The sequence below is a fragment of the Rana temporaria genome, chromosome 11 (assembly GCF_905171775.1).
Source record: "Rana temporaria chromosome 11, aRanTem1.1, whole genome shotgun sequence".
Lineage (NCBI taxonomy): Eukaryota > Metazoa > Chordata > Amphibia > Anura > Ranidae > Rana > Rana temporaria.
In genome coordinates this window covers 111,391,540-111,404,815 of record NC_053499.1, presented here as the reverse complement: position 1 = coordinate 111,404,815, position 13,276 = coordinate 111,391,540, and the positions used below count along the sequence as shown (strand labels likewise).

Here is a 13,276-nt window from a genome sequence, read left to right as displayed (position 1 = left end):
TCAGATCCACCCTGTTAGATGAGGAGAATAAGGACAAGTTGGAGGAGGGAAGAGGGAGGGCTTGTCAATGTCCAATCTAGAACCGGCCCTATAAATGATGAAACCAGCACGTGGGGCATCTAGAATAGGGAAAACATAAGAAGTGAATGGATTCCCTGTTATATACCTGAGGAGCATGTGCAATAAAAGTGGCAATTGCAACAGCCAGAGAATCGGATGCTATTATTTTGCCACAGAAAATAAGGATGTGAAACTCAATGGCATGTTCAACCAGGTATTTTGTACTTTATACAACTTGAACATTTTTGGGTATTGGGTAATAGGTACATAATGTAATATTAAAGAAAATCTGATTTAAACATGTTGGTTTATTGACACTTTAAGGACCATGAAAAAAAGTTTGTATAAGACAGTATGAACTTTATAGATGCATCTGTAACTTCTTCAATCAAAATGATCAATACTGTCTTGAATTATCCACATCTATAGATAAGTGGATAATTTAAAGTTTTCTCAGCCAGCGGTTTTCCCAATGTAGTTCACAGGGTGCCGATCCAACTTAAAAAAAAAAATAAGTAAAGTGAAACTATATTCAAATTATTATTATTTCTATTAATTTACAGGTGGTGGCTACATTAGTTATCTTCTTTTAGACTTTTATTCGCCTATTTTTGCCTGGTGATTCAGCCTCATTGTATCTATGGAGGAACAACACTATCACTCTAGGCTAGAACTAAAGAACACTTCGCTCCTAACATGAGGGGAGGGGTGTCCATAGTCCAGAGAGAGAGCTGGGAGCAATTCTAACTGATAAAAATGCAGCACAGTTAGAGTGCACACAAAGGGGCAGATCCACGTACCTTCGCGCAAGAATCCGCCGGGTGCAGCGTATCTAAGATACACTACGCCGCCATAACTTTTATTTTTTTCGAATCCTCAAAGAATTTGCGCCGTAAGTTACGGCGGCGTAGTGTATCTTTGACGGCGTAATGGCGCGCCATTCAAATCTCTGTGATGGGGGCGTGTTTTATGTTAATACGTCGTGACCTGATCGTGGGGGTATCCCAGTGCGCATGCTCGAAATTAACCCGGAACAAGCCAATGCTTCCAACGGTGACGTCATTCTACGCAAATCCCTATTCGCGAACGACTTGCACAAACGACGTAAACATTTCAAATGTCTACGCGGGAACGACGGCCATACTTAACATTGAGTACCCCTCATAACAGTAGCTTTAACTATACGCCAGAAAAAGCCGGACGCAAACGACGAAAAAAAATACGCCGGCCAGACGTACGTTCGTGGATCGCCGTAACTAGCTAATGTGCATACTCGACGCGGAATTCGACGGAAACGCCACCTAGCGGCCTCCGAAAAATTGCATCTAAGATCCGACGCCGTACTAAGACGTACGCCTGTCGGATCGATCCCAGATGCCGTTGTATCTTGTTTTGTGGATACAAAACAAAGATACGACGCGGGAAATTTAAAATTACGCCGACGTAATTCTTTCGTGGATCTGCCCCAAAGTGATTAGCTCACAATTTTCTGGCAAATACAACCCGTATTTTTTTCACTTGTTGGACAGATATAACAAAACAAAATAAGTGGTATGTTTAATAAACCAAATAAGAAAAATAAGACATGTTCAGGTTTCATCGTGTTTATTAAAATATAAAATTTGTAACTGTTTCTAAGAAGATATGTACCCAACATAATAGGGGTACAAGCAAGAAGGCTGTGCGTGTGAAAGACCCCTCTTGCAATTTTAAAGGATAACTTAACCTTTTGTGACATTTTACATGTTCCCATATTTAGGGTGTAAGATGTTGCAAATGCACCGGCCCTCGCAATACTCCCCGAGTCCCCGTTTTGAGTGGCCTATCTTCTCCGCTCACTCGCTGCCACAATCTAAAGGGTTCTCTAAATGGGAACCACAAGTTTCAACAGCCTTTGTGGCTGTCAGCTTGTAGTAATCAATGAACTATGAGGGCGCTAATGAGCACTATAGCTAGTTCATTGAGCTTCCTGTCAAAGTGTAACTGCCTGACTGTATCGATGGCATTACACCCACAATCTGCTACTATAGGTCCCTAACAAAACAAATCATATTTTTTTTTTTACCTGCAATAAAGTGAACTTGTCCTTTAAAACATACAGGCAAAATCTGACTTTTCTTCAGATACAGACCTTGTAAGAGCATTGCAGAGAGTTTCCAAAGATTGTAAATATACAAGTGTACCACTAAGGCCTCATGCACACTGGACAATTTTACAACTGCTAGTTTTGGCTTTAGGCATCTTTTTCTGCAGCCAGTAAACTCCCCAGCATGTAGTCCTATGTGTCCATGCACACATGGGCTTTTATCAGTGATTTTTGGCAGAGAAAAAAAAAAACTCAGCACTAGTGGGTTTTTTTTTTTTTTTTTTTTTTTTTTTTTTTTTTTTTTTTTTTTTTTTTGCCACTTCAGACTTCACCGCAGTGAGAGACTTGCTCATGATTTTATTCATAATTCCGTCTCTACATCTGGTTTAGCATCATTTGTGGTGTATTTCTTATACAAGTTTTTATACTTGTTATTATTTTTATTATATATTTATTTATTTATTTATATTTATTAATTTATTTATTTATTTTTTTTTTTTTCTCCGTTTGGGAGACTCTCTTTTGTATTAAGTACGGAATTTTAACAGGTTTTATCCGCGTGACAAAGAGATACCCAGCACCCCTTCTCCCCCCTCCCCGACTAATTCCCCCCTCCTACCCTCCCCCCCTTCCCACTCCCCCCCCTTGACCATCCCACGACTCCACTATAAGAATTTATTCCCATTAATTGACAATGTGTTCCTATTCCTCTCTCAGGTTTTCTGCGAACCTCCAGGTCTTTTTAAATTCCAACCAGGGAACCCATATGTCCTTTTCCTCTACCTCGTGTTTAAAACTTCCGTATTTTAATTTCTCTCTCCTATAGGTGTCCTCTACGGAGTCGATCCACTCCCACATTTGCGGGCTTTTCGCGTCTCTCCATTTAAGGGGGATCAATCTTTTCGCTGCGTTCAACAAATGAGGGGTCAGGGAACCCTTATACTCCTTCTCTGGAACCTCCCCTCCATGAAAAAGAACTACCCATGGGTTATCTTCCACTTCTTTTTTTGTTATTACCTTTATCAGGGCCAAGATTTTTTTCCAATAAGCTTTAATTTTCAGGCAGTCCCACCAAAGGTGTGCCATCGTTCCTCTTAACTCACAGCCTCTCCAGCATTTCTCTGACTCACCCCCTCTGAATTTGGCCATTTTATCTGGGGTTGCGTACCACCTCGTCAAACATTTGAAGTTCATCTCGGCAGTTCTTACATCTACTGCCGAGGTGTGAGTCATTTTCAGGATTCTTCCTATGGTCGTTTTCCCCCTTGGGACCCCTAAGTCTGTTTCCCAATTTTGGATGTATTTTAGCGTGTCCAACTCTTCCGTTTTCTGCAAGTAATTATAGATTTTAGATATATTTCCTTTTGAGCTTTCGATGCTACACAATTGTTCCAATATAGTGTACTCCTCTTGTGACCTCAAAGGGTGTGGTAGGCGTTTGACGAATGACACTAACTGCAAATATCTCCACTCGTCGAGCGCCCTAATTCCAATCCTATATTTAATATCGTGAAGTGTCCTAATTTTACCATCTAGTGTTATATCTTTTAACTGTGTTCTATTTGTGATCCAATTTCCCCCTACTTCTTTTGTCCCTGGGGTGAAATATTCGTTTTCTTTTAAATCTATAAAGGGTGAATTGAATTCTGTTTTTAATTGTTTGTGAAGTCTATCCCAGATCCTCCATGCATTATGTGTAATTGTATGTGTTGAAGTGTGTAAAGATCTATATTGTGGTGGATTCCAAATTAATCTCCCTAACTGTGCCCTCGCTAATGTGCATTCAATGTTTATCCATCTTTTGTCCTGGGACTCTTTAGCCCATTCTATAACCCGTGAGAGAACCGAAGCGTTATAATACAATCTGATGTCGGGTACAGCTAATCCTCCCTTTTTCTTGGCCCGTTTTAGGGTTTGAGCAGACACCCTGTGTTTTTTATTATTCCAAATATAGTTCATTATGAGGGAGTTAATTATTTTGATGAATGACGGTGGTAGGTAAATTGGGACCATTTGAAACTTGTATAGAATTTTTGGGATGAGAACCATTTTTACCACATTTATCCTCCCGAACCACGAAATTGGTCTATTATATATGTTTTTAATTTCACTTTTTATTTCGTTGAGTAGGGGGATAAAATTTATTCTATATATTTTCTTGATGGTATTTGCCAGTTTTATTCCCAGGTATTTTATTTCTTTTTGCCATTTGAAATTATATTTCTTCCGCAAATATTGTTCTTCTTCTTTAAGAATGTTGATATTCAGGATCTCCGTCTTTTCTGTATTCATTTTGAAGTTTGATACCTCACCATATTGTTTTAAGGTAGCTATTAACTTCGGGAGGGTGACTCTTGGGCTACTTATATAGAATAGAATATCGTCTGCGAAGGCGGATAATTTGTGCTCATCTTCTCCAACTTCTATTCCATATATTTCTGGATTTTGTCGAACCATTGCAAGCAGGGGTTCCAATGATAAGACAAAAAGAAGGGGGGACAGGGGACAGCCCTGTCTGGTTCCATTTCGCATCTCAAAGGGTGCGGATAAAGATCCATTGATCTTGATCCTAGCACATGGGTGGAAATAGAGCGTTTTGATCCATTTGATCATCCTTGGGCCTATTCCTATAAATTCTAGTGTTTGTATCATGAACCCCCAGTCTACCCTGTCAAACGCTTTCTCAGCGTCTACTGACAGGAGTAGACCGGGGGTCCCTCTTTCTTTGATCTGCTCCATGAGAAGAAGTGCCCTAACTCCATTGTCCTTTCCCTCCCTACCAGGTATGAAACCAACCTGGTCCGGGTGGACAATGGCTGTCATTACCCCCTTCATTCGTTCGGCCAGAATTTTTGCATACAGTTTGGTATCTGCATTCAGGAGTGAGATAGGTCGGAACCCACTAGTGGGTTTTAAGAGGAGTTTTTCCAGCTGTAAAAACACTCTAATGCTGCGAACACACGGTTGGAAATTCTGACAACAAATGTGTTCGATGTGAGCTTGTTGTCGGAAAATCCGACCATGTGTATGCTCCATCGGACATTTGCTAACATAATCTCTGACAAGAATTGTTTGAGAGCTGGTTCTCAATTTTTCCGATAACAAAAGCTCTTGTTGGAAATTCCGATTGTGTGTAGCCAATTCCGACGCACAAAGATCCACGCATGCTCGAAATCAAGCAGAAGAGCTACACTGCCTATTGAACTTCACTTTTCTCGGCTCGTCATACGTGTTGTACGTCACCGCGTTCTTGACGTTCGGAATTTCTGACAACATATGTGTGACCGTGTGTATGCAAGACAAATTTGAGGAAACATCCGTCAGAAAAAAAGCCACAGTTTTGTTGTTGGAATGTCAGATCGTGTGTACGCGGCATTACTTAAAAAAAAAAAACTATTCTGCGTTTATCAGGGTTTTTGAGTGATAAGCGGGAGTATAGGTTTGATTAAAAAAAAACACTACAGCAGAAAAACACTACTGCCAAAACGCTGCAAAACTCATTTTACAGCTACGGCTTTCTATAGCTAACGCTACTGCCATTTTTATAGCATCCAGTGTGCATGAGGCCTAAAGGGTTAGCTTTGATTAAACATGGCATCTAATAAGCCTCACGGATATTTGTTTGTGTGTAACAGGTTGATGGGTTAAAAGGGAGTTGAGTTATTTATTTTTTTGTATTTACTATTTTTTTATTCATATGTGCTAGGTCCACCACCTCCTGGATTTAGGGATATCCTGCTACGAGAAGGTCCAGAGGGGTTTGCCAAGGCTGTACGCAAGCACCGTGGACTACTTCTAATGGACACGACCTTGAGAGATGCCCACCAATCTCTTCTTGCCACCCGCGTTCGTACTCATGACCTAAAAAAGATCTCTCCTTTTGTGTCTCACAACTTGAACAATCTCTTCAGTCTGGAAAACTGGGGAGGTAAGACATAATAATGACAATATATTTTTAGATTTACAATTATTATTCATGAAATCTTCTGAAATATTCTGTCTGTATTTCTAGTGCATTTGTTATTTGCTTTTCCTGTACTTTTTAATGTATCACTGGACATGGTAACTATGCTGGATCAAGGTATCCAGATTTAGACACTTGGACAGCTTTTCAGTGCCCCAATACAGTGGACCTGTAACAAGTGGTATGGGCTCAGCGTTTGTATATAATGATGGCAATAGTTTGACTAACCAATCAGATTTGTTTTAATTGTTCCATGAATTAAAATCTGATTTGGTTGTTTTGAGTAAGTTACTCCCGCTTTCATAAACATACAACAGATTAACATTTCAGTCATAGTGAAACACAACATTTTTTTATTTCAGCAAACTCAAAGATCAGATCATGGAGTTTTTCTCGCTCCCGTGTTTTTTTTAGCACTGTCTTGATTTTTTTCATAGGAAATATTATTGATGACAAATTTTGGCTTTTTTTTTTATCTCCTCCTAGACCAGTTTTAACAAATTTCAGCTAAGCTATTTCAGTGCTTTGACATTCTGTTTTTATGACCTTTTATGTCCAAACTCTCCTGGTTTATATATGTTTCCTCAAGGTTTTTCTGTTAAATGCCAATGGTAAACGTGATTTTGTTGTAGTGTGACAGTATTTACGGTCTCTTTCTAAAGGTGCTACTTTTGATGTTGCCATGCGCTTCCTTTATGAATGCCCTTGGAGACGTCTGCAGGAGATGAGGGAGCGCATTCCTAACATACCCTTCCAGATGTTGCTGAGAGGGGCAAATGCTGTAGGATATACAAACTACCCTGATAATGCTGTGTTCAAGTAAGTAACAGGAAAAGTGACAACTCTCATTTATCCTGCTTTTTTGCTTATTCCTTTTTTTTTGATAATTTTTTATATTATTATTAATAATAATAATAGTTTTGTTTGTCAATTGAAATGTGAACAGACAGCATATAAAAGGTGCTTAGTTTTGGGGGTTTGTCCATGAGACCATCTACTTAACATATATGTGTGGATGAAAAGAAAGCAAAAGCCACCAACTAAAATATTGCATTGCTTTCTTAAAACAAAGGGTATATTTTTGTGTTGATCAGTTTTATCAAAACTCCAAATAAGGTTCATTCCTTCTTTTCGGAGAGTGGGCAGACTTCTGTAATCATTTTTCTGCTACTGTAGTATAGCACATATACAGCCTAAAATGAAAAAGCCATTTAATCTAACTTGTATACAGCTGCTTCAGGTTTTTTGACTACCATTAGTGAAAAATATAAATCATATGGCATCTTTATAGTAAGGCTTGGGAGGTATTAAATCATGTTTTATGTTGAAGTGATCCAAAGGCTCTTGTTTAAAATGCTGCAAAATACAACCCTGCCTTCTTTAAAGAAAACTTTTTCCGAGAGAAGCTTGGCGGCTGAAAATACAGTCTGAATGCTGTCTGAAAATGCTAGTTGCCGGGTGTCATGCTGACCACCTTACTTCTTTAAAGCCCAACTACAGACCCACCCTTACATTATTGCAATGCACTTAAGAGCACCATCATATGCACATTAGTAAGTTACAGTATTATTCATGTTTACACTAGGGGATGCACATGCGCGGAAGCGCAACACATAGTAATGCACTGCCATGAGTTGAGGTGTGCTGCATTGCTAAAAATGGTGCATGTTCTTTTTTTTCTGTTCCAGTGCTTTGGCAGCCTATTGATTTGAATGGGCTGCCTTAAAATGGGCACTTGAACCGCTTCAGCCGCGGACCATTTTGATGGTCAAAGACCAGGCCACTTTTTGCGATTCGGCACTGCGTTGCTTTAACTGACAATTGCGCGGTCGTGCGATGTGGCTCCCAAACAAACTTGACATTTTTTTCCCCCCACAAATAGAGCTTTCTTTTGGTGGTATTTGATCACCTCTGCGATTTTTAATTTTTTGCGCTATTTCTCCACCTAATACTGTGGTGACAATGCTAGAATTTCGAATTCCCTCTCACTTTCTAAATGATAATGTTTACCAGAACAAATAAAGAGGTTATTTTTTTTTTTTTTTTTTTTTTTTTTTTTATTCTTTTTTTTTTTTTTTTACCACCTCAGCTTTTGTCATATTCTAGAGACCAGCTCATAATTTGATGCTTCTTACGTCTCTGATTGCAGTTTGCATCATATGTGGTGTTTTTTTTTTTTTTTTTTTTTATTTTTTATGTATACATATGGAAAAAGTTTGTATGTGTCGCCTTCCCACTAGGGTACTAAGAGCTTGTCCGCACTCCTTTATAATCTTCACCCAGCAAGGGTGACTGAGACATGCTTTCTCGTGATACATTCACCCCCCGGCCCCCCCTCCAACCCCCCCCCCACCCGCCCCGTGGCTCCCAGAGGTCTAATGCTTATCCAAGGAAAGGCAAAATATAGAGATTCACCAAAATAAATAAAATTTTGCAAATAGCGGTCGGGGAATCAAACTTGAACAGGGACAGCATATAAGTACTGTGTTATCCGGAATATATAAATTAAGGGCCTCTTAATCTCTCTGCATAGCTCCATGTTTTTTTGTATTCCTTCCACTTTTCCCATTTGGCCTTAATGTCACTATTTGTCTCCAAGAGGCTGTCCTTTAGCTCTTCTAACCTATAGGTTTCCTCCACTGCGTCCACCCAGTTCCACAAATGTGGGCTTTCCATTTCGTGCCACCTTTTTGGGATCAGTCTCTTGGCTGCGTTCAGAAGGTGAGGAATTAGGGATTGCTTGTATTTTTTTATACCCTCTTGACACCCATGGAAGAGCACTACCCAAGGGTCTTTCTTTAACTCCTTGCCTGTGATCTCCTTTATTTGCTTTAAGATTGTGTCCCAGAAAATTTGTATTTTAGGGCATGTCCACCATAAATGGGCCATGGTTCCCCTTTCAGGGCATCCACGCCAGCACTCCGCGGGCTGGGCGGCATTAATTTTGTTAGCTTTATCGGGTGTGATATACCACCCTGAAATGCACTTATAGTTTGCCTCGGCAGTTTGTATGTCTATTGCTGAGGAATGTACTAGTTGCATAGTCCTCTGAAAAGTGTTAGTCCCTCTCGTGATTTTTAACTCCTTTTCCCATTTTTCCAGAAACGGTGCCTCCCCCCGTGACCCTATCTTAACCAATATCCCATATAATTTCGTGATCGTGCCCTTAGAAATCTTTGATTTACATATTTTCTCCAATTGTGTCAGCTCCGCCACCGTCCGCAGAGGGCGGGGGAGACTTCGTGTAAAGTGAGACAGCTGGGAGTAATGCCACCCATCAAGATCCCAAAAATCTGTTCTAGACTTGAGATCTTCATAGGTCATCATCTCCCCGTCTTTTATAATATCGCCTAAGTGAACCGTGTCCTTTCTAATCCAATTCCCTCCTATTTTTATTTCCCCAGGTGCAAAGTAAGCGTTTTCTTTCAAATTCATTAGTGGAGAATTGAATTTCCTTTCAAGTAGTGACTGGGTCCTATCCCACATACGTAAAGTGTCCCGTGTTATGTCAAATGCTTTGTGATCCAGTGCTCTGTATTGTGCAGGAATCCAGATGGAGTTGCTCAATTGTGTGTTTGCTTGTGCGTTTTCAATTTGCACCCATCTTTTTTCTTTCCTATCGCGCGCCCATTCCACCGCTCGAGACAGAACCGCCGCCTTATGATAGCTTTTTATGTCCGGCAGTGCCAGCCCTCCCTGAGGCTTACCCTGTTTTAGAATAGATAGAGATATTCTGTGCTTTTTCTTTTTCCATACATAGTTTAATAAGAGGGAATTAAGAATTCTCAAAAATTGCTGAGGCAGGGCAATTGGAATTAAGAGAAATTTATATAGTATTTTTGGAACTATGACCATCTTCAGCATATTTATGCGTCCGATCCATGATATAGGTTTATTTTCCGTTCTTTTTAATTCATTTTTAATCTCATTTAATAGTGGCACATAATTTATTTTATATATCTTCTGAACTGTATTAGCAAGTTTAATACCAAGGTATTTTAATTCTTTTTTCCATGGATAAATACAAATTGCTTTGACACAAGCTTCTTCGCTTTTACTTAAGTTTATATTTAAGATTTCAGATTTTGTGGCATTAACTTTAAAGTTGGAGATATCGCCATATTGTTGTAATATCCTAGAGAGCTTGGGAATAGATTTAACCGGATTGGTTAAATAAAATAATATATCGTCGGCGAATGCCGAGAGCTTATGTTCCTCCTCTTTTATTCTAACCCCATTGATTTCTGGGTCGTTTCGTATGGTGGCCAGGAGGGGCTCCAAAGACAAAATAAACAAAAGAGGGGACAAAGGGCAACCCTGTCTTGTCCCATTTTTCATCTCGAAGGAATCTGATAGCGAGCCATTTATTTTAATTTGGGCAGAGGGATGGTAATATAGTGTGTTGATCCAGCGGATCATCCTGTTCCCTATTCCCATAGCTGTAAGAGTCTCCATCATAAGCCCCCAGTCTACCCTATCGAATGCTTTTTCAGCATCAACTGATAGGAATAGACCTGGGGGCGCATTCTGCCTTATATTCTGGAGCAGGAGAATCGCTCTTATACTATTGTCTTTGCCCTCTCTGTTGGGGATAAAACCTACCTGATCGGGGTGCACCAAAAAGTGCATCACCCCTTTCAGGCGTTCTGCAAGGATTTTGGCAAAGAGCTTGGTGTCTGCATTGAGCAACGAGATCGGTCTATATCCCGAACAGAGCGAGCTATCTTTCCCCTCCTTCAGGATTATTGCCACCGTGGCCGCTATTGCTTCCCTACTGGCTTCGAATTCAGACCCTAGACCATTAAAATACTTACACATCCTCGGTATTAAGATGTTACTAAATCTCTTATAGTATAGGGCCGAAAATCCGTCCGGGCCGGGGCTTTTCCCGCACGTCGTGTTTTTTAGAGCAATTTTAATTTCTTCTTCAGTTATTGGAAGGCACATATTTAAACTTTCTACCCTCTCCAGTCTAGGAAGACCCGCTTTCTGCAGAAAATCATGAGTTTTAGCCTCTTTTTCACCAACCTGCCACCCTAACTGTTTTATTGTGTATAATTCCTCATAGTAGTTTTTAAAGGTATCTGCAATTTCTCTAGTTGTATGTACCAATTTCCCATCTTTCCTTTTAATTTTTTCAATGTAATTTCTGGTTTTCTTTTTTTGGGCCATTTTGGCTAAGTGCTTACTGGGTTTGTTACCCCATAGATACCTCTCTCTGGCAATGCAGTTCAGTTTGTTCCTTGCTTCCTGTTCCATAATCTCCTTGAGCGCATCTCTTTTCACAATTAGATTATGGTAATTCTCTTTTTGCGCGTGCTCCTTGTGTTTACGTTCTAATATCACTATCTCTTTGATCAGGGTATCAGATTTACATTTTCTCTCTTTTTTTTCCCTGGCGCCCTCAGCGATTAGTATCCCTCTTATATATGCTTTGTGTGTCTCCCACAGGGTTGCGCTTGAAATCCCTTCAGTGTCATTGAAAAGGAAGAATTGTTTTAGTTCCGCCTCCACCCTACTTGCCCTTTCTTCATCGCGAATCAGACTATCATTAAGGTGCCATACCGGCCGTTGGCTCTTTTGTATGGAGAGTTTAATTTTCATGGTTACTGGCGCATGGTCTGAGACAGTCATAATTCCAATGTCTGTCTCAGTGATCAAGTCAAGCAGCCTGTGATCTGCCAAAATGTAGTCTATTCTAGTGTACGTTCCGTGGGGAGGGGAAAAGAACGTGTAATCCTTTGTATTTGGATGGAATATCCTCCAAGCATCCACTAATTGGCTGTCATGGATCTTGTGCTTAATTTTTTGTAACTGCACGTTCGTTGTCTCCCTCCCCCGGGACGTACTATCTTCTTTCGGATTCATGGCGAAATTAAGATCCCCCATCATGATAGTGTACCCCTCTGCGAAATTTTTCAATTTGCCCAGGATTCTGCTTAAAAAATGGGTTGGATGTACATTCGGGGCATAGATGTTTGCTAGAGTGTAGGCGGTATCACCAAGTCTTCCTTTTAAGAATAGAAATCTCCCTTCCGGGTCTGTCAACCTCGCCTCCAAAATAAACGCAGTCTCTTTTGCGAAACCAATTGCTACGCCCCTAGAACGCTTAGAGATGGAATCACTGTAGAACCAGGAAGGAAACCTAGGTGAATATAACCTTACGTTTGAATTTATCGACAGGTGAGATTCCTGGAGAAAAACTATGTCCGCTCTATATGATTCAATCTCTGCTAGCACCTTCAATCTTTTAATAGGGGAGTTCAATCCCTTCACATTGTAAGATAAAAATTTTATTTCTGTCATTCCCTACCAGTGAAACCTTTCCCTATATTTTCCAAAAGATCTACTGGGAGCCACTTTCCCTGTCTCTCCTCCCCTCCCCCACCCTCCCCTCTCCCCTCCCCAACCCTCCCTTCTCCCCTCCCCCCCCTGCCCAGGCCTAAACATGGCCTCTGAACCGTAGAGGTTTTCACACCCCACTACTCGTCGGTTCTTCAAGAATGAGGTGAGGCCTCCCAACACCCAACCCTCCCATTCACCCCCTTGGGAAAATCCCTTGGGGTTGTTCTTATCTGGGTAGGGTTGCGGACCTGCTCTCCTAGCCCTCCTCTCTGGTCCCCCTCCCTCTAACCTCCCCCACCTCCCACAGATCCCACCTCTCCTACCCACCCCTCATGAGAACTGGAAGGAAAGAAAAAAAGAAAAATGGAGAAAAAATGAGAAACAAAAAAACACTACAAATCAGTGAATAGCAAATAGGGGAAGGATAGCCAAAGCAATCCGAGGCTATTCTACCCAACCGGGTAATTCCATAGCTGGCATATCAAATTTGCGGCAGAAAGCTGGCAAGTCCTCTGGGAATATTATTTTTGCTGATACCCCATCTTTGTAGCCTATCAGACATGCCGGGAACCCCCATTGATAATTGATATTAAGCTGGCGCATCTGTTCCAGTAGGGGTTTCAGATGTCTTCTTCTGGCTAAAGTTTCCCAGGCTAGATCAGTAAAAATCTGGATCTCCGCTCCATCATAGCTCAGGGGTGGCTTCCTTCTCAGTTTTGACCATACCACAGCTTTATCTTCAAAATATCTGAACCTTACGATAATATCCCTAGGCCAATTCCCTCCCCCCTCTCTGATTCTTCCTATGCGATGGACCCGTT

At 40.7% G+C, this 13,276-nt stretch overlaps 1 protein-coding gene across 3 annotated transcripts in view; it reads left to right on the top strand.

The window, feature by feature from the left end:
- Positions 1 to 13,276, top strand: part of PC (pyruvate carboxylase) — a 671,516-nt gene that overhangs the window by 613,351 nt on the left and 44,889 nt on the right. For all 3 annotated transcript variants that reach the window (XM_040328827.1, XM_040328828.1, XM_040328829.1), the window contains 2 exons: positions 5,853 to 6,074; positions 6,773 to 6,929. In XM_040328827.1, coding sequence (XP_040184761.1) covers positions 5,853 to 6,074; positions 6,773 to 6,929 — 379 coding nt within the window. The remainder of the gene's footprint in view (positions 1 to 5,852; positions 6,075 to 6,772; positions 6,930 to 13,276) is intronic.